At 51.4% G+C, this 26,040-nt stretch overlaps 1 protein-coding gene across 1 annotated transcript; it reads right to left on the reverse strand.

Annotated features, from left to right (window-relative positions):
* Positions 1 to 159: 159 nt before the first annotated feature.
* On the reverse strand, positions 160 to 26,021 carry LOC130151324 (zinc finger protein 512-like). The gene is given in 15 exon segments (XM_056343461.1): positions 160 to 1,986; positions 1,988 to 2,278; positions 2,744 to 2,842; positions 3,320 to 3,382; positions 4,697 to 4,798; positions 5,461 to 5,655; positions 6,286 to 6,453; positions 9,577 to 9,675; positions 11,121 to 11,207; positions 11,582 to 11,706; positions 13,600 to 13,683; positions 18,460 to 18,549; positions 20,536 to 20,744; positions 22,073 to 22,131; positions 25,979 to 26,021. Coding segments are annotated over 15 exon segments (1,734 nt in total). The 5' UTR covers positions 26,006 to 26,021; the 3' UTR covers positions 160 to 1,950.
* Between the last annotated feature and the right edge of the window lie 19 nt (positions 26,022 to 26,040).

Genomic DNA, 26,040 nt, shown 5'->3' on the forward strand with positions numbered 1-26,040 from the left:
CAAAGTACAGCTGCGCCGAGTGGGGTACTGAGGAGAAATGGTGCAGAGAACTGAGCAGCACCAGAGCATGCGGGAACAACCAAGTGGGCAGGGTGGGGTGTGTTGCACAAGCAGGGATAGTACCAAGAACACTACACACCAAAAAGACAAGAAACCGCATTCTCGCACTGGTGACATTTTATTTTGTCGTCTTCTGGTCTTGCCCGTCTTACTGTAAACCTTACACACCTTGCACAGAAGTCCACATATTTATAGTTCCAGCACAGCACCGCAGCCACAGTGACAGCTGGTTCCAAAGGACAGCGTAACTGTCGCATGTCAATCACAATGGAGTACTGCACGCTGCCTTGCTGCCATACAGGTGTTATTCCCCACGAGAGACAGACCATGCTCAGCTGGGGTCTGCATTGCTTCTTACCTGGCAGAGGTGGTTCTGGAGAACACCCTGCCCATACGGCACTTCCCACTGTCGGGGCCAACATGGTTATTCTGGTGGTAACACACATGTATAAACCTGCCTGTTCACCAGGAACTGTGGTGGCTTCCCTGTGCATTTAAGCATCAACAGCGTTGATAGACAGTGAAAATTCACAGGGAGGCAACACACAGCCAACTACCTAGTTTCTTGCCTGCAAAACTGCAAGGAAAGGTCAAATTTTGCAACTTCCTGGTACAGTGGGTTTTTGGACAACAGAAATTCTGGAGAACCCATTCTTTGAAAAACAGAGTAGTACTGCCTGTGCTGCAGCTTCCTACTAGCTTCTATGACATCTGCTGCAGTTATGGAGCACAGGAGGATATCCCCTACGATGCAGAGGTCATACCTGTGACTTAAAAGAACGAACCCTCTTCCTTTACCCTCTTCCACACAGGGAAGCCACTGCTATCCAACCTCATTCACACCGAGGAAGCAATATTTAAAAGAAACAGGTGATAGAAGACAACAAAGGTGGCGTGGCGCCTACAGTGCAAGAAAAAAAGGACACTATGGGAACACGGCATGACAGGGAACGACACACTGGCAAGGCAGTTCAATGAAACCTGGGTTTCAGCACCAGCAAGACTGCTACTGCAGATATGAGCCATCTTGCAGTACGTTTTGTTTCCCAGGTGAGTCTGAAAGAAGCAGTCTTCAGAGGGCCCATGAAGACCGTCTTATTACATTAGTTACTGGGGGTCTCTGAAGGGCCAGTGAATCTTCAAAAGGTTGGAGAGTATTTATTCCTCATCGAACTGGAAGACCCGACATACATTCAACGCCCAGTGCTACAGAAGACAGATGCCAGGGGAATATTGGTTTCCTGACGAGGGTAACTACTTCCAAGCAGACCAGAGCTCACGTGCTGCTGTCTGGTGCTGAGCCTAAACACCAGCGACGGAAGGAGAGAAGGTGCCTTGCGCAACAGACTGGAGCACACGCTAGGAAGGCCTTTGCTCTTCGGGGGCAGCCTTGCTGACAGCAGCCAGGACACTGCCAGGGCAAGCTAAAGCCTTTCTGTTCTGCACAGCACTGCTTCGTTTGTGTATGTACTGTGCAAGAAAGGGTTCCCCGCTTACTGAGACTTAAACGGTGCGCTAGCCAGTCCCTTACAGGGAGAACTGCTAGAAAAGAACCCTCATCTCACCCATCAGAGGAAGACGACAAAACAGACAGCTGCTGTACTGGAAACCACTAAACAAGCAACTAATGCGAGCCAAACTGAGACTGTAACCAGAGCAGGAACTACACCGGCTGCCCTGCTAGTGCCACCGTCCAAGGGAACTGCACCAGGAGAGGCAGCCTCCCTACCGCAGCTTTGGTTTGAAGTCTCCCACAACTGACCAGAGGCAACAGTTTCAGAATCAAGGTCACTGAGCAGAACGGAGTCACAGTCCCAAAGATATTCAGTTGCTCATATTAGCGCTGTGGGTTATGAGCGTGACACAAGTGGGGCTTCTCACTGAGAAGCTTTAGGATTGCTCCTGCTCTTCTTCTAGGGCTTTACTTCCGGCCTCGCTTGCGGCTGGTTTTTGGAAATTTGGCTCTCCGTGAAACTTGTGGCTGCCCCTCCTCACTGCTCACGCTCTCATTGTCCACCCGCCGGGGACGACCTCTCTTACTTCTCGTTTTTTCAACTCCAGCAACGGGGAGCTTCTTAGCAGCCAGGGTCCCAGTACTCTTCTTTTTGCCCCGGGTCAAAGGACGTTTCTTCCGTTGCTTCCTCTGCTCTTCTCTCTGGCGGATTTTCATTAGCTTCTCAAAGCTTTTGGTGGTAGTTGTGTTCACATCAAACCAGTCCTGGAGGGTTCAGAAGGCAACAGGTTGGTACCCATGGCGAACACACCGTATAAAGCCTATCAGAGCTTATAACAAAAGCTGCCTCCTGGGACAAGGGCTTCCTGAAACCTGAGATCTGGAAAGGCAGCTGCCTAACAAAGATCTGCTTCCCGATGTTCCTCCTCAGGTGTTGCCCTGTCTCAGAGGATTCAGGCTTGATTTGGCAACTGCCTGGCTAAAGGCATGGAAAAGGCTGAAGAGCTGAACCGAGCAGCAGCAGCTTGGGACAAGACACGCGAAGCAACACGCCTGTTCCCCAGACCAATGCGTGTTTAAGCAAACCAAAGGCCCCGCCAGCCTAGGACCCTGTCCCTAGCAGTGAGCAAGGAAAAAATAAAACAGGGCAAGCATCCAGCATTTCCTTCCCAAGACACCCTCCCCCCCTCCGACAGCCTGGGGTCGGAAGACTTCCATTCTGCCTCTTACCTCAGCATGCACAGAGTTGATGTGATACTTGACCCCACTCTCTGAAACGAACTCCTTCTCACACAGGAGACACTTGTATTTACCAGCCACAAAGTCTCCCTGGCACCAAAACAAAAAAATCCATCACCACTTGCTGCCAAGAAGGCTGACGCGCCTATATATTGTATTTGACTCTTGCTCAGATACAACCCAGTAGTAAGAAACTCTTGCTCGTACCAGACAATGCTTTAGCTACAGGAGCGCTGACCTTATGCGCCGGCTATGCCCACAAAGCGTACGACTGCTCTGTGAGATGTTACAAGGTCTCTGGCACCGTACCTGGAAAAAATGCTCTTGTAGCTGTGAATCTACAGCTAGGACTGCGGTTTCACTAAAAGGCAGCCCATTAAGACGCCTCCTCCTTGCCTCAAGCAGTGCTTGCAATGGCAACCCCGTTAGCACACAGCAAAGCCCTCAAACTGTGAGGAACTCGGATCAGCAGATGGCTGGGCAACAGCTTCAACAAGGAGACAGCTGAAGCACAGGGACAGTCCGGCTATCGGTATAACAGACAGTGAGGACAGGAAGGCTACCAACCAAGGTGCACGTGCCGAGGTGAGATTTGAGTCCCGAGACGCTGCCGTATACAGACTCACAACCCTGAAACGGTAAAAAAAGGGCACGTCAGCAAAACTCAAGTTAAGAAATCACTTCTTCCCACACAACAAAGTCTTGTTCTCCAGAAGACAATTCCAAAAGGGATAAGAGAGGCAGGGGGAGGGAGACACCGAGTCCTACAAAGCCAGGATGTTTCTGCTAAAAGGACCATCAAAAGAGACATAAGCTTTCAGCAAGTGAAGTGTTTCTGAGCGCATTTCGACATCTCCAAGAGACTCCTGTCACAGTTACTTTCGCCCTCTATTAAAGCCTGAGTGCAACGACAGAGTTTGCATTCTGCCTAAAGTGCAGCAGAGATTAATTTCAGGCAGAGCACAGGGGCAAGAACAAGACGCTTCAACCTCTCCTGCCCTGCTCACGTCCCTGGGGGCACTGCATCCGCATCAGCGGTCTCAGCTAAAGGGCAGCTTTGCAGGCCTGCCCCGCGTGGAGCGTTGGGCATCACCCTCGGGATACTCGGTCCCATGCAGCCGACATCCCAGGCACTGAAACAGGAGGGAGGTGCAAGACATGCTTCTGCGTTACCCGCCGGTGAAACAGGACAGCTGCTTTCTGGAGACAGCTCCATACACAGCACCATGTTGCAATTCTTACACTTGGAAATGACGCAAGGCTGAAAACTGGGGAGAGAGTGCTGGCGATGGGGTAGGGCAGGGGGACGGCATTGTTTCTACATCCAAACCTGGATGGAAGCCGCCACTTGGCTACCTGGCAGCGGGTGTCCCCTGTATCACATCTACCACCGTCTCCACCAATGGGGACTTTTCTTCTCAGTGGATCTGACTGGTGGCTGGTGCGTGGGATTGTAAGAGACCAAGTGCACATGCATAAGCGTCCCTAGAGCAGGACAACAAGCGCCATGCAAGAGTCTTCTGTAGCTCGTTTCCAGCTTTCAAAAGAAAACTTAATTGCTGTGCCAGACACAGCTCCTCTACTCTTACATTTCCATCTCTACTCCTTCCTGCTTCCGTACTTAGGTTTAGTGCACCTGCTAGGCAGGCAGGGGCCTGACATTTTGCTACTGCTCAAACCTCCAAAGGGGCCGGCTCCCAGCTGGATGGGAAAGCTGTCCAGTCTGACACCAAGTTACTGGCCCTGAAGCAGACAAACACATCCCCAGAGGCATCACCCCCCCAGCAACAGTCCAGACAGCGTCTTGGTGACACTAACCAACCGTGGAGCAGAATTTGTCGCCCACAGCGAGACAAACTGCAATGTCAGGGTTCTGGAAAGCTGTTGGCTCACACAGACCTGAGATCTGTCCCCTTGGAGGCTTCAGAAACACTTCAGGATTACCTGATTTGGGCAGTGGACTCTTCGGTACATCTTTATCTCCGTTTTCCATTTGCACAGCACGTCTTGACTAAAGGTGGGCAGTCCGGGACGAGTATATTTCAGCTGAGATAAAGAGATGGACTTGAAAGCTGGAAGCAGCGTTGGCTACGCAGAGTGCCAAGTATGGCCCTTTCTCTCCCAGGCTGTGAGACAGAGGTGCTATTTCTTGTCCTGCGCTAACAGCCAATCCTTTCCTGTCTCACTGACTCTCCACAAACATAACTGAACCTGGAACACCCCCCACCAAGGCCAGAATCCCCAGACTTTGACTACAACCATCCCTCTAACTGTACGTACCCCGCCCAAATCATGAACCACCCTTTACCCTTGGGTTTCTCCTACAGCCTAAAAGACGCTCCTGGAAACTCTGCTGCCTGAAAAACTACGAACTATCACTGCAGGGCAGCAGCGACCTGTAGCCTATGACTTGCCAGCAACATACTGCCTACAACTGCCTTCATTACTTGTGCCCACTGAAACTGACAGCGATACGCCTGGGAAGTCATTATAGCCTGCCTGGATGAAATACTTACACCACAGCAACTGCTGCTGTAGCCACACTGTCATCTAAGACCAGGGACAGCAACACCTGATCCCTCCCACAAGACAGTACTTCTTCAATACTTGCTTTCCGTGGGCCACTGAACACTGGCAACACTGGGTAGATGCCAGCGCAAGACTCATCCGATGTGAAGAAAGACTCAGACCCCAGACAGCATTTCTACCTTCCGGTCATCTGGAATCAAGTCCTGCAGAACTTTTCTCTTCGGCCACTCTCTGGCCAGCTCTTCTCCAGCTAGCTCATGGAGATAGTAGATTGCCGCCTTTGCAGATCTCCTCTGAACTCTGCCCGTGTTGTTTGGCTCACCTTTGATTTCCTTCAGGCTCTCTGTTCTTCTCTCCTCATGGAGGAAAGGGACCTGCAACGAGGGCCAAAGAAGGTGAGCCTCCTTCGGTAGTTCCCACTTCAGTTACACTAAAGACTGCCAAGAAATATTCTGCCAAATCCCTCACAAAAATGCTGCTGCGGCTGTGGTTCGCTCTCACAGGCACAGGACAGAAGTGCACCCCTCTAGCGAGACAGAACCCCAGATCTACTCAGAGGGGTCACAGCACTAAGGCTCAAGCAGACAGTCTCATGCAGCCGCTGGTCTTGAAAGGATCGCACCGTTCCCTCTAACGCCCTCATGGACAACAAGCAGAGTACTGCCTGCTCCGCTCCAGTGTTGGGTCTTCCAAGAGCAAAAGAAAAGCACCTCACAAGTTACACATGTTGGCGCCATTCTTCCATGGAGCAACAGTCAGGCTGGGGAAAGTTTACTGCTGCCACGGTGATTCACTATCAAAAACTTCATCCTAGTCACGGAACAGCAACAGCTGCTGCTAGAAGGAAAGTGTCAAGGACACAATACTCCAGAGAGACAGAAAAACACAGATTTGCCAGGCCTAAGTACCCACCCGACCAGCAGACAAACGCCTATGTGTGCTGCACGTCGGGATGGCTCAAGCACCACCAGGCTATCGGGATAACTATGGCCATTTGCACTTACCGGCCCATGCTTAGATCGCAGATGGTAGACAAGTCCTGCCTTTGATTTGTATGCTTTTCCACAGTGATGGCACTTCATAGCCATTTTCTCCAGCTCAGAAGCAGCCTTCCCACATTTTTTAACATGATACAGGTATCCCATTATGGTCGTGAAGCTGCCTGTGCAGCCCTGCCAATGCAGAAGAAAAAGGCATGGAAGAAAAATGCTCGCCAAGTGATCACATGCCCACTGTGCATAGGATCCACAGCTTGCTCACCAAAGTACTGGCACTTTTCCTGCCACACCAGAGACCATGAGGTAGCAAACCTTAACGTTCACCTGTTCAGACAGACAAAATCTGGGAGAAAGAATTGGCTCAGATGGGAGAAACTGTTTCTTACAGCTTCTTTGTAGGTAGTGCGCAACAAAAAATGTCAGGATGCGGACTGAAGAAGCAAGGTGTAAAATGAGGATGCACAAAACGGGAAGATTGAATTCAGATACAAATGCGGGAGGTGGGCAGAAAAAGAGGGAGCTTTTACACTTGCTTGGCCGGCCAGACTGTCTAGAGCAATAGCAACACTCGGGTAATGGTAAATAAAACTTTCAGCTCCTCCCAGGATACAGCTATTGCCTCCTGCTGCAGTGGAGGACAACAAAAACCCCCAATGGCTCCAGCGGATGTCACTTACTAGAGGATCTCCCGACACTGAATCCAGTGATCAACTTGACACTGAGCTTGGGAACAGAACAAATCAAACGTGCATCAGCCAGGTTTTAATATTCTTAGATGTATCCATCTAAGGGAGGCCTCCATCCCCTTCTCTAGCTGTAGCCAGTCTCAGTACTTTCAGAAACCAGAGACACGCTCACACAGTTAATTATGTGTAAAACCATCTTCCCAGCCATCACAAACAACTGAGGAAAGAGCAGAAGCACACATTCATAAAATGTGTTTGGTGCACACGAGAAACAATGCAGTGTCCTCTCGATCCCCCTTGAAGACACCAACACATGAGATACCCAAAGAGCTCCAGCTGACCCCGCTTGAGCACAGGGGTTGAACTAGGTGACCTCAGCCGGTTCCCTTGCAGCCTTAACGATCACGTAATGCTGTCAGCAGTTTATAATACTGTTGCAAGTTAACACGGTTCTCCTTTAACTTCTTCCTCCCTGATGCATTCCACTGAATGCATTTATAAAGTCATACCTTTGCTGAACCTACATTTACAGGCAAGCAGACAAGGCAGCAGAACAGAGCTCCAGGTCTTTGAGGACCCCTTCCACAGAGTGCAAGAGCTCTCGATCGCCAGGTGTAAGGTGCCTGGTTGTGTAGGGTTAGGGTCAGGAAAGCAAAGATGTGGCCAGAGCTGAGCTTGGCAAAGGACACAAAAAAGAAGAAGGGCTACTCTAGGTATGTCAGCCAGAACACAAAGGTCAAAGAAAGCGTAACCCTGCGATGAACATGACCGGCAAACTGGCAACAACAGACAAGAAGGCGGAGGTACTCAGCAAGTTCTCTCTCAGTCTTCACTCCTGCCGCACCTCTCGAGCGGATGGACCTCAAGGCGAGGACTGGCGCAGCAAAGTCCCTGCCGCTGGAAGAGAAGATCAGGTCTGAGGCCACCTGAGGCACCTCGGCGTACCTAAGTCTACGGGACCTGATGAGACGTAGCCCAGAGTCCTGAGGGAACTGGCTGATGTAGTTGCCAAGCTGCTCTCCCCGACACCGGAAAAGGCATGGCAGTCAGGTGAAGTCCCTGGTGAGTGGAGAAGGGCAAAACCCCCATTTTTAAAAAGGGTAGAAAGGAGGACCCTGGCAACTACCGACCTGTCAGCCTCACCTCTGTGCCTGGCAAGATCACGGAACTGATCCTCCTAGAAGCTATGTTAAGGCACATGGAGGACAGGGAGGTGATTCCAGACAGCCAGCACGGCTTCACCAAAGGGCAGTCCTGCCTGACCAACCTAGTGGCCTTCTGTGATGGAGTGACCACACCAGTGGACAAAGGAAGAGCTATGGATATTACCTCTGTGGAGTTCCGTAAGGCCTCTGACACGGTCCCCCACAACATCCTTCTCTCTAGACTGGAGAGATACGGACTTGGTGGACTACTCGGTGGGTAAGAAACTGGCTGGAATCTCACATCCAGAGAGCAGTGGTCAACAGCTCAGTGCCTGGGCGGAGATCAGTGACGAGCGGAGTCCCTCAGGGGTCCGCACTGGGTCCGCTACTGTTTAATGTCTTTGTCAGCGACACAGACAGTGGGATCGAGTGCACCCTCAGCAAGTTTTCAGACGACACCAAGCTGAGTGGCGCGGCTGACATGCCTGAGGGATGGGATGCCATTCAGAGGGACCTGGACAAGCTCAAGAAGTGGGCCCTTGCGAACCTCATGAGGTTCAACAAGGCCAAGACCAAGGTCCTGCGCCTGGGTCGGGGCAACCCACGGTATCAGTACAGGCTGGGGGATGAAGGGATTGAGAGCAGCCCTGCCGAGCCGGACTTGGGGGTACTGGTGGATGAAAAACCGGACACGAGCTGGCAGTGTGTGCTTGCAGACCAGAAAGACAAGCGTATCCTGGATGCCATCAAAAGAAGGGTGGTCAGCAGGTCGAGGGAGGGGATTCTGTCCCTCTACTCCACTCTGGCGAGACCCCACCTGGCGTGCTGCGTCCAGCTCTGGAGTCCTCAGTATAGGAAAGGCATGGACTTGGTGCAGCGGGTCCACAGGAGGTCCATGAAAAATGATCAGAGGGCTGGAACACCTCTCCTAGGAGGGAAGGCTGAGAGAGTTGGGGCTGTTTCACCTGGAGAAGGGAAGGCCCCGGGGAGACCTTACTGCGGCCTCTCCATACTGAAAGGGGGCTTACAAGAAAGATGGGGACAGACTTTTCTGTAGAGGCTGTAGCGATAGGACAAGGGGTAACAGCTTTGAACTCAGAGGGTGCCCTCTGACTAGACTGAAGGGAAAAAATAATTTTACAAGGCCGGTGAAGCACTGGCGGAAGTTTCCCAAAGACCTGGTAGGTGTGCCATCCCTGGAAACATTCAAGGCCAGGTTGGACAGGGCTCTGAGCAACGTGGTCTAGCTGAAGAAGCTCACTGCAGGAGGGCTGGACTAGATGACCTTTAAAGGTCCCTTTGAACCCAAATCATTCTACAATACTCTGTCTTAAAACATACCTAGGGTCTTGAAATAAATCCAGCTTTAGCCAGCCCCACAGCAGACCCAGCAGAACTCTCTTAATGTTTTATATTCATGCATCTGCCGCTGTTTAATTCAGGATACTTAGCACAATGCAGCTTACCTCCCTCGTACACTTGAGTTTTCCCATACGCTTCAAAACCTTCCGAAGGCGGTCTCGCTCAAGCTGCTCATCCAGTTCTCCTCCCTCCTTCACAACTGGCTAAAGCACAGCAGAAAGATGAAAGAAAAACATAGGGTGCTCAGCATTTACAGCTCTTCTCACAGGGAATTCACTAGTCAACACACAACTGAAGGAAAGCTTCCAAAACAATTACATCTCTGCCACTTAAGATTTTACAAAAGTGTATCTAATACAATGATCACGGTCTGTCTATATCCCAGAACAACCGAATTACCTTTAAAGGGAGTAAACTGCCTGAAAACCACTTTGCAGATAAGCATTCTAACATTTAGATAGCTATCTAGGAACAAAACCTTGCTAAGAAATGGTCCCAAGCCACAGCTGCTGGGAAGGACAAAGGTATGTATTTCCATAATTACTTTGGTCCTCTTCTGCCTGTGGGAAGTACTTACTCATCTCTGTCACGCACCTTTAACATTTCCTGGGCCTGCCATTTCCACTTAGCCCAACTAAAGCTAAGCCGACTAACTACCTGTAACGGTTATTCACCTGTGCGAAACTATAGCTCAAGTTCTTGTCTGTTCTCTCTCCAATGGTTACTGTTTATTATTTCCTACACTACCTAATAATAATATTACACTTGGACTGAAGAGAAAGTTAGAACGGAGTGACAGACCTATTCCTCAGGGTCAGAGCGTGATCCCTGGCCTATTATGTTTACTAATACAGCTGTAGGTTCAGAAACCACAGTACTGAGAACCACGTAAAAAAGAACAGTAACCAATTATCTAACCCAGGGGTCCTCAAACTACAGCCTGTGGGTCGGATACGCCCCCCCAGGGTCCTCAATCCAGCCCCCGGTATTTACAGAACTCCCCCGCCCGGGGTTGGGGGGGGAAACCAAGCAGCCGCAGATGGCTTCCTGCCACTTCATCCACGCGCCGGCCCCCTGGTTAAAAAGTTTGAGGACCCCTGATCTAAACCCTACCCAAACTTCCCAGTGACCTTTTCAAAAGTTCTAATTCTTCACAACTGCAACAGGAGACATCGCCCTCTTTAAAGTAACAGCAAAGAGGAAAAGCAGACTGTAGCATTCCTATCTTTACAGTAAACACAGACAAGAACTAAACTGCTGTTTCTGCTTTTTTACCTTTCAACTTGTAAAACCCTGAACTCTAGTCTGCTCTGGATGTAGAAAAACGGCTTTCTAGCACAGGACTGAAACTCGCAGCCTAATGAGCAATCATTTTTTTTCTCATTGAGAATGCCGTTTACCTGTGACCGTATAACCAGCCTAAACAGAAATTCACCCCCTCTTTCTAAGATGCAGGACGGCTACCATCTCTCCTAACACTCTACTGTTTTTTCAGATGTTAAATCTCACAGGAAAAATAACAGGCAGAGAAGACTGGAGCAGCTACATCACAGGAAAAAGCCACCATGCTCTGATACTGTGTGTGCCGGGGAAGGAACCCAAAACTCTCTTGCCTGCAGGGTTTTTAGATGCACAGCAGTCATGTTACCTGATTGTTATGGTCTGCCATGACATGGTATTTCATCCCTCCTAAAGACTTCAGCTGCTTCCCACAGTGATGACATGTGAACATTTCCTAGAAACAAACAAGGACACGGTGCGTGCAACTGTAAGCTAACCAAAGCAGTGGGAGACGCTTTGGGGGAAAGGAGCAGGAGAGCAGAACATTTTGTTTGTGCCTGGTAACTGCCCATCAAGAACAGAAGAGATTTTAGGGAGCCTAACATTCAGGGGAACAATAAAATAGCTACACCTTTGTTCACTACCCCAAACCGCCAGCAAAAGGCTAAGCCAGAAGCACCAAGCGCAGCCTCTTACATGTGTACAAAGGACTCTCGCTTAGAGACGCGATGATGAGAGGAAACCGGTTCTAAATGCAACACAAAACAGCGTGCAGGCAGCAAGCTGAAGAGGATTAAAGAACACGTTGCTCATCTCTCCTGTTCCTACCTGCCTGCAATTTACCATATGTTTCTTCAGTCCTTCTACAGTCTTCCTCACCACAGCCCGGCATGTTGGGCAGGTAACTCGGCCTTTGTCCTGAATTTCCAAAGACCACCGCTCTTCCATACTACCTGCCAAAACAAAAGGTTTGCAACAGAACTGCAAACACAGCATCTTTTTTTTCCCCTTCCACTTGCACAATGAATCCTGGAAGGAAACAGGTCACACGCTACCAAACTCGTGTCCAGCGACACTTCAATAGCTTTAGCTCATTTGCAGCTTCCAGTGTGTCATGGGACGAGGCACACGTCACTCCTTTTGGGAGATCGTTCAATAAAAACTCTTTAATCCTACCATCTCCTTGCAAGGAGTGTTCTTCCACTTGTGCAGCAGAGATTTTTCATCCATTCACTTGTATTTTACACAATTACTTCAGCATGCAGAGTAAACTCTCCTTCTGGCAAAAGGGTTTCCACAGTAGAAGCAGCCACAGGTGTGACCAAACAGTTTCAGACAAAGTCCACGGTTCGCTTCTACTAACCAAATCTTTAGCACGCCACTTACGTTAGCCAGCCACCTTGGCACCAAAAGTGAACAGAGCTACACCACCGGGCCAAGATCCTCAAGAAACAGCCAGGGAAAAGTACCCTGTGTGGCACACTCTCCAGTTCCTGGCCTGTTTGTGAAGGGCCATACGCCACAAGGGTTATAAATTACTGAAAGGGGTTCTGGGAAGAAAGTGGCTTAGCAGCCATCTGCCCAAAGTCTTATCATCAAAAGATCTAAAGGCTTTCCCCTTGGCCCAGTAGTATCAGGGAGGGGCTGCCCCTCCCCAGGTGGCTGCGGGAAAAGCCTGTGAATCAGACAGCACTGGGCAGAAAACTGGGCTATTTCACGAGTGCTGTGAGCAACACATCCCACGTCATTCCACCTGCTGAGCCAAGGCTAACGCTGTTCTCCTAGCACGGACTGCTTGAGTCTCTGCCTGCCAGGTTACCACAAGAGGTGACTTGGCAGCAACAGCGACGGAGTTTTTCCTGCAAACATACTCTGCTGAGTAAAAAAGTATACATATTTTTGCAAGCTGTAGAGTTGAAACTATTTCAACGGGCTTTTGCTCTCTTCAGAAAGCAATTCCCCCTTCACCGTCCCACTGTGCAGGGGTAAAACCACCTGGAACTACACTATTAGGCAGTATGCAGTCCCTCCAGTCTTGCTCTGCAGTACTGACACAGCGCCAGAAGGACAGCAGCCAGTTCTTCCTTGTCAACAGTACAGTGAACAACAAGATGGAAACACCCGAAGCGCAGCTGTTGCTCAGATTCAAATCCTAGAAAGAATCACGTTTATCTTTCGGATGCCTCGAGGTTTAACCCCAGCCGGCGACAAAGTACCACCAAGCCACTCGCTTCCGCCCCGGCCCCACCCAGGGCTGGGGAGGGGAATCGGGAAAAGGGTAAACCTCAAGGGCTGAGATAAGAACAAGTCAGTAACTGAAAGAAATTAGAATAAAAACTAGAATAAGCATAACAACTACTGGAAGGAAAAAGAGGGAGAAGCGGAGAGGAGTAAAATCCAAAGGGAGGGAAGTAAGAAATAGCTCTCAACAACCCCCAAACAAGCGATGCTCACCACCCGCTGACGAATGCCCAGCCAGCCCCCGAGCAGCACTGAGCAGGCCCCGGCCAACTCCCCCCAGTTTATGTACCGAGCACGACATTCTGCGGTGTGGAATATCCCGTTGGCTAGTGCGGGCCAGCTGTCCTGGCCGTGTCCCTTCCCAATTCCTTGTGCCCCTCCAGCCCTCTGGCTGGCAGGGCCCGAGGAACTGAAAAGGCCTTGACTTTGGGATAAACACTACCCAGCAACCACTGAAAACATCAGTGCGTTATCAACATTGCTCTCTCACCAAAGCCAAAACACAGCGCTGTACTAGCTCCTAAGAGGGTAAGTGACTCCATCCCAGCTGAAACCAGGACACGCTGCTTCATTAACAGTTCTGAGCAACTGCTGCTGCTTCTTACCTGGGCCATAGGTTTCTGGTTCTTTCTGAACACAGGGGCCTTTCGCTCTGGAGTTCTGTTGCGTTCCAGCTTGCTGGTTTTTTCCTGTTAGAACACAAACAAGAAAGACCGGAAGACTTAATTTCGCGAGCCTTGTTACAAAAAAGCAGAGTCTTTTTGCTAGGATGCTGCTACTCAGCCTGCTGTCTCAAAGCTACTCATTCAGAAATGTTCAATGTTTTTTTTGGTGGTTTTTTTTCCTTTGAAGGAACGTCAAGATTATGTTCCCTACTCCCTCTCAAAATCCATAGCTACTTACAGCTGCAGGCATTAGCCCCATCCAGATATCTGCTATCTGTACCGTTGTGCATACACACAGCTCAGGGGATGGGAACTCTTCACACTGAAACATCCCCTGTTCACAGTACGGCTGAGCCAATCTAACGACTTGTTGGCAACCAAATGGGACAGTCCCGTTCCTCTACTCATTCCTGTCTTCTTTAGGCTAAACAACTCTTATTGTTTCAGGATTTTCTCACGGGGTTATGTTTTTTTGCTCTCTTCTCCCTGGTCTCTTCAGCTGGTCCACACACTTCCTGAACTGCAGTGTCCACTGCTGAAGCAGCACTCCAAGTGTGACCCTGCATTAGAGCACAAGAATTACTTCACATGCCTGACAGTCTGCATCTCTGCCCAAACACCTCAGCATGACATGTGCCTTTTCAGGAACAAGTATGACGCTCTTGGTCCTTATTCAACATTTGAGCTGTTATAAATCTCAAACCCTCTTCTGAAGAACCGACACCTAGGATGTCGCTCTTTGTCTTTCAGCTGCACTAATACTTCTTCCCAACTACAGCGTCTTTAAGTTTACACACTATATTATATTCCATTCTGTTTTTCAGACTGCTTCTCTAACATCAAGACCGCTTTCAATTTCAGCCTTTTCTCCACCGCACTTGCCATCCCTTTCGGCTTTGTGCTGTCTACATATACTTCCAGGTCCTTGGTGACAAAAACAATGGTTAGAATCGAACCTAGGACAGACAGACTGCGAACCATCATTCTATACTTGTTTCTGTTTCACAGCAATCACAGCGATGTTATGGCTGGAAGGGACCTCCTGAGATCACCTAGTCCAACCCCTCTGTTCACGCAGGGTCAGCTAGAGCAGGCTGCCCAACAACACGTCCAGTCAAGATTTGAGTACCTCCACTGATGGAGACTCCACAACCTCTCTGGGCAACCTGTGCCAGGGTTTGACCACCCTCACAGTAAAAAAGTCTATCCTTGCCTTTGGGCAGAACTTTGTGTGTCTTCATGTGTGCCCGCTGCCTCTTGTTCTGTCAGCGAGCCCTACAGAGAAGAGTCTGGCTCCCTTCTCTTCATTCCCTCCCACCAAGCCTTGATACACACTGGTAAGATTCCCCCCGAGCCTTCTCCAGACTGAAGAGTCGCAGCTCTCTCAGCCTGTCCTCATAGGAAAGATATTCCAGTCCCTCGATCATCTTTGCAGCCCTGCACCAACCTCTCTTTTGTATCAGGTAGCCCAGAACTGGACACGGTACTCTGGTGCTGAGCAGAAAGGAAGGATCACCTCCCCTGACCTGCTGGCAACGCTCTTCCTAAGGCAGCCCAGAATGCTGTTGGCTGCCCTTGCCACAACAGCGCGTCTTGCTGGCTCAAGGCCAGCTCGCTGTCCTTCGGGACCCCGACATCCCTGTCTGCAGAGCTGGCTTCCACAAAGTTAGCCCCCAGCATATGCCGCTATGTGGGGTTATTCCTGCCCAGCTGCAGGACTTCACACTTCTCCTTGATGAACCTCAAGAGATTCCTCTCTACTTAAGTCTCCGGCCTGTCCAGGTCCCTGTGAACAGCAGTACACCCCTCTCATGTACCACCGCTCGTATCACGTGTGTACGTGCTGAGGGTGCACGCTGTCCCACTGCCCAGGTCATTAGTGAAAATCTTAAACAGCACTGGCCCCAGCACCTACCCCTGGCGTACAGTGCTAGTGATGTGCCTCCAACTCGACTTTGTGCTGCTGACCACGACCCTCTGGGCCTGGATTTTAAGCCAGTGTTCAAACCACTGGACTGTTCATCTATCTAACCTGTACTTGGCCAGTTCACCGCCGAGGATGTCGTGCGAAACAGCACCAAAAGCCTTACTAAAGCTGAGGTGAACAACATCCACGACTCTCCCCTCATCCGCCAAGCTAGTGACCTCGTTGTAGAAGCCTGTCAGGCTGACGAAGCAGGATTTGCCCTTCGTAAATCTATGCTGACTACTCCCAATCACCACCTTGTCCTTCATATGTTTGGAAATGATTTCCGGGACGATTCTCTCCATCGCCTTCCCAGGGACTGAGGTGAGATTGACCGGCCTGTAGCTCCCCAGCTCTTCCTTCTTTCTGTCCTTGAAGACAGGAGTGATATTTGCTCTCTTCCAGTCTTCAGGAACCTCTCCCAGGTGCCATGACCTTTCAAAGATAATCAAGAGTGGCCTCACAATGACATCAGCCAGCTCTCTCAGCACTCAGTACAACCCGTCAGGCCCCATGTAACTTCGAATCATACAATCACAGACTCATTTAGGTTGGAAAAGACCTGTCAGATGCATCGAGTCCAACCGTTAACCCAGCACCGCCAAGCCCACCGCTAAACCATGTCCCCAAGCGCCACATCTACAGGTCTTTCAAATCCGTCCAGCGGTGGGGACTCCACCACCTCCCTGGGCAGCCTGTTCCATACTTGACCACCCGTTCGATGAGGAAACTTTTCCCAATATCCAATCTAAACCTCCCCCAGCGCAACCTGAGGCCCTTTCCTCTTGTCCTGTCACTTGTTACCTGGGAGAAGAGACCGACCCCCGCTGGCTACAGCCTCCTCTCAGGTAGTTGTGGAGAGCAGTACGGTGTCGTGTGTGTCCCCCGCCCCCGAGTCTCCTCCTCTCCAGACTAAACACCCGCAGCCGCTCCCCATCAGACTGGTGCTCCAGACCCTTCCCCAGCCCCCTGCCCAGCTCTGGACATGCTCCGGCACCTCAGTGTCTGTCTGGGAGTGAGGGGCCCAAAACCGAGCCCAGGACGTGAGGTGCGGCCTCGCCAGTGCTGGGCGCGGCGTGACAATCACGTCCCTAGTCCTGCTGGCCACACTATTTCAGGCACAAGCCAGGATGCTCTCGGCCCCCTGGGCACGCTGCCGGCTCACAATCAGCCGGCTGTCGACCAACACCCCCAGGGCCCTTCGCGCCGGGCAGCTTCCCAGCCACTCTCCCCCAAGCCTGTAGCGCTGCGTGGGGCTGTTGTGACCCAAGGGCAGGACCCGGCACCGAGCCATGTCCAGCCTCATACCATTGGCCTCGGCCCATCGGGCCAGGTCCCTCTGCAGAGCCCTCGAGCAGATCTACGCTCCCGCCCAACCCGGCGTTGTCTGCAAACTGACTGAGGCAGCACTAGGGCCCCGCATCCAGACCACTGACAAAGATACTCAACAGGACTGGTCCCAGCACCAAGCCCCGGGGAACACCACGCGTGACTGGCCACCGGCGGGTTGTGACTCCATTCACCACCACTCCTTGGGCTTGGCCACCCAGCCAGGTTTTACCCGGTGAACAGGACACCTGTCCAAACCATGAGCAGCCCCTTTCTCCAGGAAAATGCTGTGGGAAACCTTGTCAAAGGTCTTACTGAAGTCTAGGCAGACGACACCCACAGCCTTTCCCCATCCACTACAGCGGGTCACCTTGTCACAGACGGAGATTAGGCTAGGCTAGCCAAGCAGGACCTGCCTTTCATAAACCCACACTGACTGGGCCTGATCATCTGGTTGTCCTGCATGTGCCGCAGGATGCCACTCAAGATGATCTGCTCCATAACCTTCCCCGGCACCCGAGGTCAGACCGACCGGCCTGTAGTTCCCAGGATCCTTCTTCCGGCCCTTCTTCTAGGTAGGCATCGTATTTGCTAACTTCCAGTCAGCTGCGACCTCCCTGGTTAGCTGGTAAATAATTAGGTATGTCCCGTCTGTTTAAGCACTCTAACTTCACCCTCCTTCACCGAGTGTAAGGCTCCCTTGCTCAAGACCCTCCCTCTGGTCTCGGGCACCCGGCATTCCTGAAGGATTCCTGTAACTCATCAAGACTGAGGCACAGGAAGCCCCGAGTACCTCAGCCTTTTCAACATCATTTGTCACCAGTTCCCCTGCCCTCTTCAGCAATGCACTCATGCTTTCCCTGGCCTTCCATCTGCTGTTCACATACTTGTAGAATCCTTTCCTGTCCAGATTCAACTACAGGTTGCCTTTGGCTTCCTTAACCTCATCCTTGCAAGGTTGAACGGCAGATGTATACTTCTCCTGCGTCACCTGCTCCTGCTTTCACCACTCGTACACTTCCTCTTGCACCTCACCACTGATTATCAATCCTCTGAAGGCATGAACGACCTATGATGTCCAGCTTTCCCCCACCACCACCCCTGCCCCGGCATCTGTCTCTGCGGTAAAAGAGCATTAAAGTGGTCGGCTTTGGTTTCTCCTCAACAAACCCGTATTGCTGTTATCATCTACTCATTCATCTCCAGAGCTTTACAACTAAGTTCTCTGATTATTTAGTCCAGAATCTCTGGGGAAACTGAAATGAAGCACACTAGCCTGTACTTCCCCTGCTTCCTTTCCTCCCTCCCTTTGCTGGACTTTGAAGAGACTGAAATTACAACAATCATCTCCCACTGTAAAATCAAAACTAGCCAACTGGCTCCTGTAGCAAAACACCTAGAATCCAAAATAGAGTTGGAAGACAGCAGAGGATAGCGTTTGGGCATGGAGGAAATCTGAAGCGCCTGGAGGCTTGCAACTAGGAATTACAAGTTATTTGTATTACCCGAAATCTTCTGCTTCTTCTTGGGAGAGTCCGGAAGATCTTCGCCTTCCCCTTGCTCAGACTTCCTCTTGCCTTTCAATAGTACTTCTCCTGCTAACGAGTAAGAACAGAAACGCTTCACTTTCATCATTCACTCTGGGTAACAGCTTTGAGCCTGCTGCTGCCTCAGCTTATCCTCGTATTCAATACTCCAAAAAAAAAGGGGTGGGGTGGGGTGTGTGTGTGTGCGGGAAAGTAGATTTTGTAAGGCACCTGGACACCAGTGAGCTAGAGACAGCCTTTGGACTCAGTAACATCTAGGTACTCCACAGCCTGCGATCCTTGGACACAGCAAATATGCAAGAAACAGTGTCACAGCACGGCCTGGGAAAATAACGCTCCTCGGGAAGCGAGCCAGAAGGTGCGAGGTTATGTCATAAAAAGCTCGTCTGCACGCACACACAAAGTAGCACAGAGAAACAACGGCAGGTGGGGAACCCCAGGGAACATCCTGCCTCCCCTCACCCTTTCCAGGCCTACCAAAGGCTTATCTCCACGACCACAGACAAGTACAGAAGCACGACGGCAGGCAGGGGAACACAAATGATGGTCTCAAAGAAACAGACACCTTCTTCCCAGGTCTGTCCCAGGAGACCCACCAGGATGAGTCCCTGGGAACCACCCTCTGCAGCACCCTTTGGGAGCGGGAAGGGAAGGGAGCAGGGAGAGGGGCAGAGTGTGGTGTTAACACCTACGGTTAGGTGACACACGGGATGCCAGCAAAGAACAAGTCAGGGTGACACAGGACTGGGATGTTTAGGAGTGGGATCAAAGGAAGGGAAAGGGTGAGGATTAGCTGATTTGGGGAGGATCAAGTGCGGGAAAGCAGAGGTGTAAGAGGATAAAAAGGACCACTTGCTTGTACAGGTGGTTGGTCTGTACACAAGCCTGCTCATGCCTGACACCAAATCAGAGGGACCAGGGGACAGCAGTGTCTGAGCATGTGAGCCTGTCTGTAAGGAGGTCTACACCAGCGACTGGCGTGGCTCTGCAGGCCTCAGGGGCCAGTATGTCCACGTACCAGCAACTGAGTAGGCCAGGATCCAAAGGCCAGATACAGAGCAGAGCGACTGTTTAAGTCCAGCTACAGGAGAGATCCACATTGCACTTGTGCGTGCACACACAAACATACACATACCTATATACACGCACTTCTTTATAAGCACGTTTTGCATATGCTTCTCTTCTCCCACCAACACATCTTCATCCTGATCAGCCAGACAGGCAAACAGGATGGAGGCTGTTGGGGCTGTTTGTGCGAGTGCTCAGCGCGCCTCTTTGCGCTGGTCCGCGTGGCTGGCTGCGTGTACAGGTGGCAGCCCTGTGTTTGTACCTACAGCAATACGCGCTTAGCCTCCTTACTGGTTGGACCTGGGGGTGTGGGGCTGCAGCAGCCTTGGTTCTATCAAGGCGCCAGATTCGGCTCTCCCCACAACAGGATGGGATACACATCCTGACTTAGAGGCGAGAAGGAAGCACACTAAAGAAGAGCAAAGATTTGGCTCTCCGCCACACGAGAAGGTTGGAAAACAGCTGCCAGGCTGGGAAATCTGAGCATAGGACCCAAACCACTCCAAATCCAAAAACAGTCAGTGACAAAAGTGAGAAAAGAAATGAAAGCATCCTTAATAAAAAAAAAACCAAAAACCTACCACCAACCACAAAACCCATGCCTAATCCAGAATACTGCTGAATGAACCCTCTTCTACAGCTTTAGCGATGGTTGTTCTGGTTTTGAAGCTCTCAAAGCATATTCCTGATACGACTGGCAGAACCCTCATACACACCTCTTCTACAGATAAAACTAGGTTCAGTCACAAGAGTCATTGATTTCAAGAGACAAGTCACTCAAAAGGAACCGTGTAACCTCAGAGAATTTCACCTATATTTCTGCAGTGGAGGAAATCTATTTCTCCTGATGCATGAGTGGCATTACCAAGCTGGGAATCTGTGGCATGTCTTTCAGAAGTCATCTAAGCTCTCATCAAAGAACCACAGAGAAAAACAGGTTTGCATCGAGCCAAGAGCCACGAGTACCTTTATTTTCTGAAGATTTGTTAATGCTGGCTTTTACTCCTCTCGTTTCCAACCAGTAAGCAGGCCTGCGAATGGCCCGCTTGCTTCTGGACTCTGCACTTCCGTTCACTCGACCCTGTGGTGAGGCGGAAGACACGCTGCTGCCTGTCTCATCGCAGTTACTGCTCAGTCCTAGGACAGTAGTTTCCACCTCCTCAAAGTGCTTAGACCTGGAAAACAACAACTCAAAATCCTGTGTACAGGTATGCATACATACACGCACAACCACAATAACCGGACAGACAACACCCCTCGCATCTTCCCAAGTGCTCTAAAATTCATCGCGCAGTTCCCCGAATCGCCTCGATTTCCTGAACTGAAAAGTGCCACCCCAAATGTTATCTTTCAGGACGTCTGTTTAGAGAATGACATTAAAAAGCTTTTGACAGGAACAGAAAAAATAAATAAATCCATCCTGCCTCAAACCTCCAACTTCGGAAGCAGGCACAAGTTAAACCCCGTTTAAAAATACACAGTTGTCCTTCAGCAACCCGAGGAGAATATAGGACTTCTTCTGCAGCCCAGCGTTACAAAAGAGACCTCTTCCATCCCACAAAGGGCAAGATCTCCTTCAGTACCTATTCTCAGAGCCAGAGCTGACACTACACAATTAAAAGACTTAACGCTAGAAAGAATCTGAACCAGCAAGGGCTTTCAGCAATGGAGACAGCCTTACAGTAGATCCTACAAATCGCACTACATGAAGATGAATTTAGATAGACAAGCCAGCAGCCCCGATTTTTCTTCCTCAAGATCAGACGGAACTTGGCTTCGCTAGTCTCAAGTATTTCTCAACAGCCCTGAAATGCCTGGACATTTACACTACCGTAACACGACAGCAAAACCATTAGGCGTCAAAGCAACACAGAGAGTATCTATTCTCTGGGCAAATACCATTAACGGGCGAGAGGAGAGAACAGAAAACAGAAACACTTGCCAACGTATCCCAGTGCTGCCACAATTCACAAACTGAAATAAGTAGATCGCTTAACGATGACAGTGATGGGTGTCCCAGCAATACTCTCCCACGTGCCGGGTTGTGGAGTTCACACGTTTGAACGCATCCGTACTAAAATCAGTAGGTGGGAGGCGTTGATGGTACCAGGTCAGATCAGTATAGACTATGTTTAAGAAGGTACCGCAGAAGGACGGGGAGAGGAATTCTCTTAACTAAAGCCTTTCACAGTTGCAATCACGCTCCAAATACATAGATTTTGGAACACCGCTTGGTCTCAAACATAACGTATTTATCTTCCCAGTGCTAAAACCCTTTTGAAAACAATCAATGAAAGCTCATACCCCTTTGTGAAGTGTCAGAAAAGCACTTTTCCTACAAACCAATGAGCAAAGTCAGTTGAGACGCTCATCACACAAACCAAAATCATCGCAGCTCTTAAAATTCAGAATATCGTGCACAGACCAGATACGGTTTTCCAAGAGGAATCCCTCAGCTTATTTCTTGCCCTCCCACCAAACCACGCAAGAAACATTCACATACCTTTTGTTTCCCAGAGACCTCTTGACCTTCTGTTGCCTGTGATGTCCAGGCCTGCCGTCCTAACAAAGTAAGAACAATTTACATTAGTGGCATCATTTTTCTGCTTTACGCACGTTTCGCCGTTCAGTTAAACACAGTCACCTGCACTCTGAGGACGTGCATACCATCCTTTGAAAAGGAAACCACTGTTTTCTGCAACCAGGAAGCGTTTAACCTGTTCAACTCGCAGATGAATTACGACTGGCATCAAAAGAGGGATGCGCCTCGCTACGCTCCCCACACGAAAGCCCATCCTTCCCCTTGCAACGGGGCACGAGGGAGTGTTCTTTGTCTCCAATGCGTCCAGTGGTACCTGCATTCTGCCCCAGACTTGACCACGCTGTGGGAAAATCACCTTGAGGGGGGCAATTAGAGAAAATGGGGTCCTGACAGAAGCGCCATACTCCAGAAAGCTTTTTTAGGGTAAAATACAGCTGTCGCTTGCAGGATGCTTGGCATGCACGGAATCTACATCACCACAGCTCCCCAAGCAACACACCCTGCCAGCTCAGCACATGCTGATAAGAGTGACGGAGGATGGAGCAGAGACACCGCGGCCAGGCTCTATTGTGCTATCCCGCAGGAACAGCAACTTGATGGCACCACACAGTTGATAAGCTGCGTACCAGTTGTTGCATGAAGAACCCACGAGATGTCCGCGGCCAGTCAACCACTGTGGCAAAATGACTTTCTTCAGATGAAATAATCTCATCGTAATACTAACGCACACCTCCATCTCAAAGTTACCGGCCTCCAAGGAACTACTACACCTCACTGGGCACCCGATACAAGTTAGTAACCACAAAGTGTATGCCTGGAGTTGCTCAAGCTCCACCGAAATATGACGGAAAAGGGCTAGTCCTGGACTGAAATCAGTCCAGGCGGGGAGGAGGAGGGCAGGGGGGATTGCTGTCTAAACTCCTGGATTACCCGACTCCGATTCAGTGTCCACGAAGCTAGGTCAATCCGACTCACCCTAAAGTTGGTACGAATGAAGGGACTTCTAACCAAGGCAGTCAGCCTTGGGGAGGAAGAGACACACAGAACAGACAGTGCAAAGAACACCGTCACCTAAGTTACGCAGAAGGAAGCCTTCGCATGAGGGAAGTACTCGCTAGGAGAGAAAACAGGACCCGAAGGTGTTGCAGTCCACTGACACCAACAGAAAATTAGCTGAAAATAAGATAAAAGCTAATTGTGGTAGTGGGAGATCATCACCTCCAACTCAAATAGCCCCCCCCCCAAAGAGGGCAAAACCCCACCTGAGGAGCCCACGCAGTTAGTAGAGAGCTTCAGCAGTGCTATCTCCGGATGCGTACTAATTTGCATTAGAAGCGAGAAGCTTGTAACCAATCCTATGTACGATAAATGAATACGCAATACACTACGAAGTAAAACAGGTGGGCAGATGAGGGGAGAAGTTAGGGAAGACTTCATCCTAACTTCTGGCATCCGTCAACAGGCTGCACCCGTCTTCTCCCCCACGCGGACGCCAATAATAAGACAAAGTAAGAACTTGACCTTATGCATGCTAAATAACTAACTCATGCTAGCTGTTATTAGTGATTATAGTTTGGTTGTGTACGACTCCAAGCTCACTTTTGCAGACAGTCTCTATCACCAGCAATCACAAACCCCAACTGGTCACCATCTTATATTAGTAAAGAGCGTTATTCCGGAAGCTGTTAGCGTTAATCCTTTGTGGACGCTAGCAGTAACTGGCAGCGGGTAAAATATTCGTGGGCAGACCCACCAAGGGGTCCCACCTGCTGTTGCTGGCGTGTTCCCCTGAGCAAGTCACTCAAAATCACCCTCCGATCCAGTGGGACTCTTTGCTGAAGGGTCCCTGTAGCGGGATGCTGACGGACTGGTCAGGCACAAGGGTCTCAGCTTTCCTGGGGTGCTGACCTAACACTAGGGGTCGAGAAAAATCTTCCCCCATACCCCCACGCTTCACGTGACACACACGATGACAAATGGTTTAGATCTCAACTGACTAGCTTTTACACGGCACTTGTTTACATGGCACAAAAATCAATGCCCAGCAGAAGTATATGAAATGCCAAAGACGTAACCTGGGAACAGAGAGTATTTTGCCACATACAGGAACTGGCTAAGAAACTTCGGGGGGAGGCGGGTCAGCAGGGAGAACATGGCTAAACTACCCATCGTCTTTACAGAAAAATGTAATGCACATTATCAACTGGACCATGCCATGAAGTTAGTTGTTAGAAAGAAACGCTACATGTTTTCTGGGGAAAACAGCACACGGGGATATGACAGAATCGGAAGAAATCGTAGAACTGCGATGACTCGTCAGGAGGAGATGCTGACAAACTGCGGGTGCTGCAGCAGAACTAGGGAATGGGCAGCTTCCAGGCAAATGAAACTCACCACTAAAAAAACAAAGGCACTGGGAAAAATGTAACTTTGATCTGTCTTTTATGCTCTCGCCATCTCATCTGTACACAGGAACAAGTAGCAGTTCACTCTTCCCAGGACCACAGTCAGTGAGAGACAGCCCAGCCAACAGGTAAGAAACTCAGCAGACGGCAGCGACATCAACTAGATGAATCCTTAAACCGTGACTACAGAGCGTCAGAGGGTCCTTGGGTCTCCAGCCCCAGAGTCTCTGCTCACGGGAGGAGCAGGAGAGAACGCCACAACTGCTCAATCAATGACTTCACGGTCCTACTTGGTCTTCTCTGGAAGGAAAGGCAATGGGATCTTTGCGCCTGTATTACTTCGAGGCAGTTTATGCGCAGCCAAGAGCGGCGGCTGGGAAACCCCTACATCGGAACCATGGAGAAACCTCGCTGAGGAGCAGCTACAGTAACAGACCAGGCCTGCGAAGCTGTAATGAGAAAACCGAGCAGACGGGCAGGCGCAGCCCGCTGCCGTGAGCCGGCCTCCCCTGCCACCTGCGGGACCCGGGTGGCTGACAGACACGGCACATGTTTTAAGGTGCTTTTGTGGGGATTTTTCTTTCTAGGAGTAAAAGACTTTGCATAAAAGCGGAGACCTGTCGGACACGTTTCGCTCCCGGTTAAGGAGAGGCAATCAAAAAGGGAGAGCAGGGATGAGCCGCCGAGGCGCCCTCTCCGGGAAGCTGACAGCCGCAATCCCGAAGGGGCCTCCAGAGACAGCGCCGCCGAGGCCCGCGGGGTTCCCACCCGCACGGCGCGCTGCCCACGCAGCACGCAGAGGCCCGACGCGCACGGGCGGCGGCGCGGCCAAGCGCCCCGCCGCGGCGGGAGGAGGCAGGCAGGCGCTCGGCGAGCGGCCGCTGCTGCGGCCCGAGCGCGGGCGGCGGCTGGAGACGGGCTGCCCCGCCGCAGCGACCGCGGGAGGCGGCGCCGAGCCCCGCACGGCGGCTCCGGCCGAGGCCGGGAGGCCGCCGCGGCTGCCGAGCCCGGCCCCGGCGGCGGCGTCGACGGCAGCCCCCGGTGCTCCGCGCTGCCGCGCCTGTCCCGACCCCGCGGGACACGGGAACGGCTTCGCGCCCTTCGCGGGGCTCCCGGCCCGCGGCCCCACGCGCTGCCGCCTCCCGCGACGGAGACCGTGCGGGCAGCACGTGCGGCTGCCGCCCCGCTCCGGACCCGCCCCCCGGCTTCAGCCTCGGCGGGCGGCTCTCCGGGCGGAAAGCGGGCCTGAACGCCGCCGCCGGCTCTCCGGGCAGCCCGCAGCGAGCCCCGCTCGCCGCCCGGCCACGGGACGGGGCGCGGCCCGCGGGCGGCAGCGGCGCAGACCGGGGCCGCTCGGCTACTCGGGGCCGCGCCGAGCCCACTCTGCGCCCGAGCCCAGCGAGACCCTCGGGGCGAAGCGCCAGTCCCGCCGGCGGCGGCCAGCAGCACCCCGGGCACTCACCGGGCCGCCGCCGCCGCCGCTCCGCATGGTGCCGCCGTCGCCGCCACGTCAGCACGCGCCCC

The sequence above is a fragment of the Falco biarmicus genome, chromosome 6 (genome assembly GCF_023638135.1).
Source record: "Falco biarmicus isolate bFalBia1 chromosome 6, bFalBia1.pri, whole genome shotgun sequence".
In the NCBI taxonomy this organism is placed as follows: domain Eukaryota; kingdom Metazoa; phylum Chordata; class Aves; order Falconiformes; family Falconidae; genus Falco; species Falco biarmicus.